The sequence below is a fragment of the Mus caroli genome, chromosome 7 (assembly GCF_900094665.2).
Source record: "Mus caroli chromosome 7, CAROLI_EIJ_v1.1, whole genome shotgun sequence".
Taxonomy (NCBI): domain Eukaryota; kingdom Metazoa; phylum Chordata; class Mammalia; order Rodentia; family Muridae; genus Mus; species Mus caroli.
In genome coordinates this window covers 122388442-122390746 of record NC_034576.1, presented here as the reverse complement: position 1 = coordinate 122390746, position 2305 = coordinate 122388442, and the positions used below count along the sequence as shown (strand labels likewise).

Sequence of the window (2305 nt, the reverse complement as noted above, 5' to 3'; positions counted from 1 at the left end):
CTCTCTCTCTCTCTCTCCCTCTCTCTCTCCCTCCCTCTCCCCCTCCCCCTCCCCCTTTCCCTCCGCCTCTTTCTCTCTTTCCTTAATCTCACGGCAATCATTTTGTTCATTGGGCTCTTCATCTTCCCACCCCCTTTCCACAATGTTCCCTGGGCTTCATATAAAAGGTGTAAGGGTCGCACTGTAGTTATAGCAATTGGGGCTGGCCCATGGCTCATAGGCATTAATCTGGTTAGGATATTTATTGCTTTTCACTCTAGACAGCATTCCCAGCAGCTTCTGATACTATGAGAGCGAGTCCTGAGGGAAGAGGCTTCCTGGTCTGTTACAAATTAATTTCTCCAAGTCCTATGTCCAAAATATGTGGTATTTTCAGCAATAGAATATTACTTTGCAGTTCTAGGAGGCAAGCAAGCACAATAAGAGTAATGTTCTTTCGTTTGACAGATAACTTGGGTTTTCTAATTAGTCACCATCTACTCTGCTTAACCAATCCCCAATGAGATGAGGAGAACACTCTGACTTCATTTTAGGCTGAGGTGTGTCAGGGGCTGATGACATCATTTTAAAAGCACTCCACATGTCTTTACTTTCTGCATTTGTTGAATGCAGTGTGCCAATCAGGTCTATAAATTAACTACAGATTTCAGTTGCTTATGTCCTGGTCTAGTTCTATGCTCATATCCTTAGTGTTTTCCTATTTTTTGTGCTTTTAAATTTATTTTTAATATACTAATCACTATTTTAAAAGTTGTGCATACTAGTTTTAACATCTATATCATCTTATCACATAGAGCAGCATTATTATCTACATAAAGGTAGATCTTATTCTGAAGGGAGAAGAAGAGAAATAACACAGAGAGCCTTGACTTCATGATTTCTGTGCCTCAGCCTCCCAAGGGCTGGGATAAAAGATTTGGCTGCCATGCCCAGCCAATAAATGGACTTTTGATTTTCTTGTATATACTTCAATTTCATCTTATTTAATTTATCTTTTAATTAGCATAGCTGTGGAGTTGTGGCCATGACAAACATCTAATCTCCATACTATACTGTCTCTCCATCCTTCTGAGAAACAGAAACAGAAACCTGGTGAATAAATAAATACCTTGTACAAATGCTGAATACGGATGCCAGCCACTAAGCCAACAGGTTCAGGCTCCATAAAATCATTGGAAAGTAAATCAGAGACTTGGCTCTCTTCCCTGCTTAAGGCTGGCTCTCCAAACCAGTAGGATTTCTAAATAACAACAACCAAAAATAATGATAGTAATAATGTTAATAATAATGATAGTCATAGTCATAGTAATAATAGTAATAGAAAGCTAAGTGCTCTAAGATGTCAAAACTCTCTAGCTTGTTTCACTCTGGTCACGGTTACAATGGATGACTTGATGAGTCATCACTTGTGATGGGTATAATAGGAAGCAAATTGTCTGTAATATGAATTTCTGAAATTATGATCACAGAATGCACATTTTCCTTCAAGCTCAGCTTTGCAAGAAGAAAGTCAGTGAAACCATAGCGGGAAGCGCTGCCTCACTCTGAGTCAGCGCTTTCTAGCAGGGTTGGGCTACACATTGTGGCTATTCTGGCACTTTTCAGTGAATCTATAAAATCATTTTCATAAATATTTTAAATCATTTGGCTTATGTTTCTTAACCAAAAGTTCCTTTTCACTGATGTTATACAAGCAATGAAAGGCAAGTCTGTGGTATCTTAGTACTTAGTACATTGTACTATGTAGTCTCTGTCTTCTCTATCATTTAAACATTTATAGAGGAAAGCTTGTTCCACTTAATTATATATTTGACAAAGTATTAAGTTTTGATCCTTTGAAAAATATAGCACCATCCCAATGGAGATAGAAAATTCATTTGGCAAAATTCAGACTATATTCACTATAAACAAAATCTTCAGAAAATAAAATATGGCAAGAATTTACCCAACACATTAAATTCTCTCTCACAATAGCCAACATCACTTCCGATGGAGAAAGGCTGAAAGCATTTCTTTCAATATCTGGAACAAGAGTGTTTATATGTTTACCACCCTTACTTAGTGCAGTGGTGAAAGTCTTAGCCAGGGCAGTTAAGTAAGAACAATAAACAAGGAAGTGAGATGATTTCAGTTTGCAGGTGATAACTGATAAATGCAGAGAACTTCACCAGTCAACCTACAGAAGTGAATAGATTTTAAAAAATACACTAAAGCCGGGCGTGGTGGCGCACGCCTTTAATCCCAGCACTCGGGAGGCAGAGGCAGGCGGATTTCTGAGTTCGAGGCCAGCCTGGTCTACAAAGTG

At 38.4% G+C, this 2305-nt stretch overlaps 1 protein-coding gene across 1 annotated transcript in view; it reads right to left on the bottom strand.

Moving 5' to 3' along the window:
• Window positions 1-2305, bottom strand: part of LOC110298830 (ATP-binding cassette sub-family A member 3-like) — a 105091-nt gene that overhangs the window by 72593 nt on the left and 30193 nt on the right. Inside the window, exon 12 of the mRNA XM_021168316.1 lies at window positions 1109-1240. Coding sequence (XP_021023975.1) covers window positions 1109-1240 — 132 coding nt within the window. The remainder of the gene's footprint in view (window positions 1-1108; window positions 1241-2305) is intronic.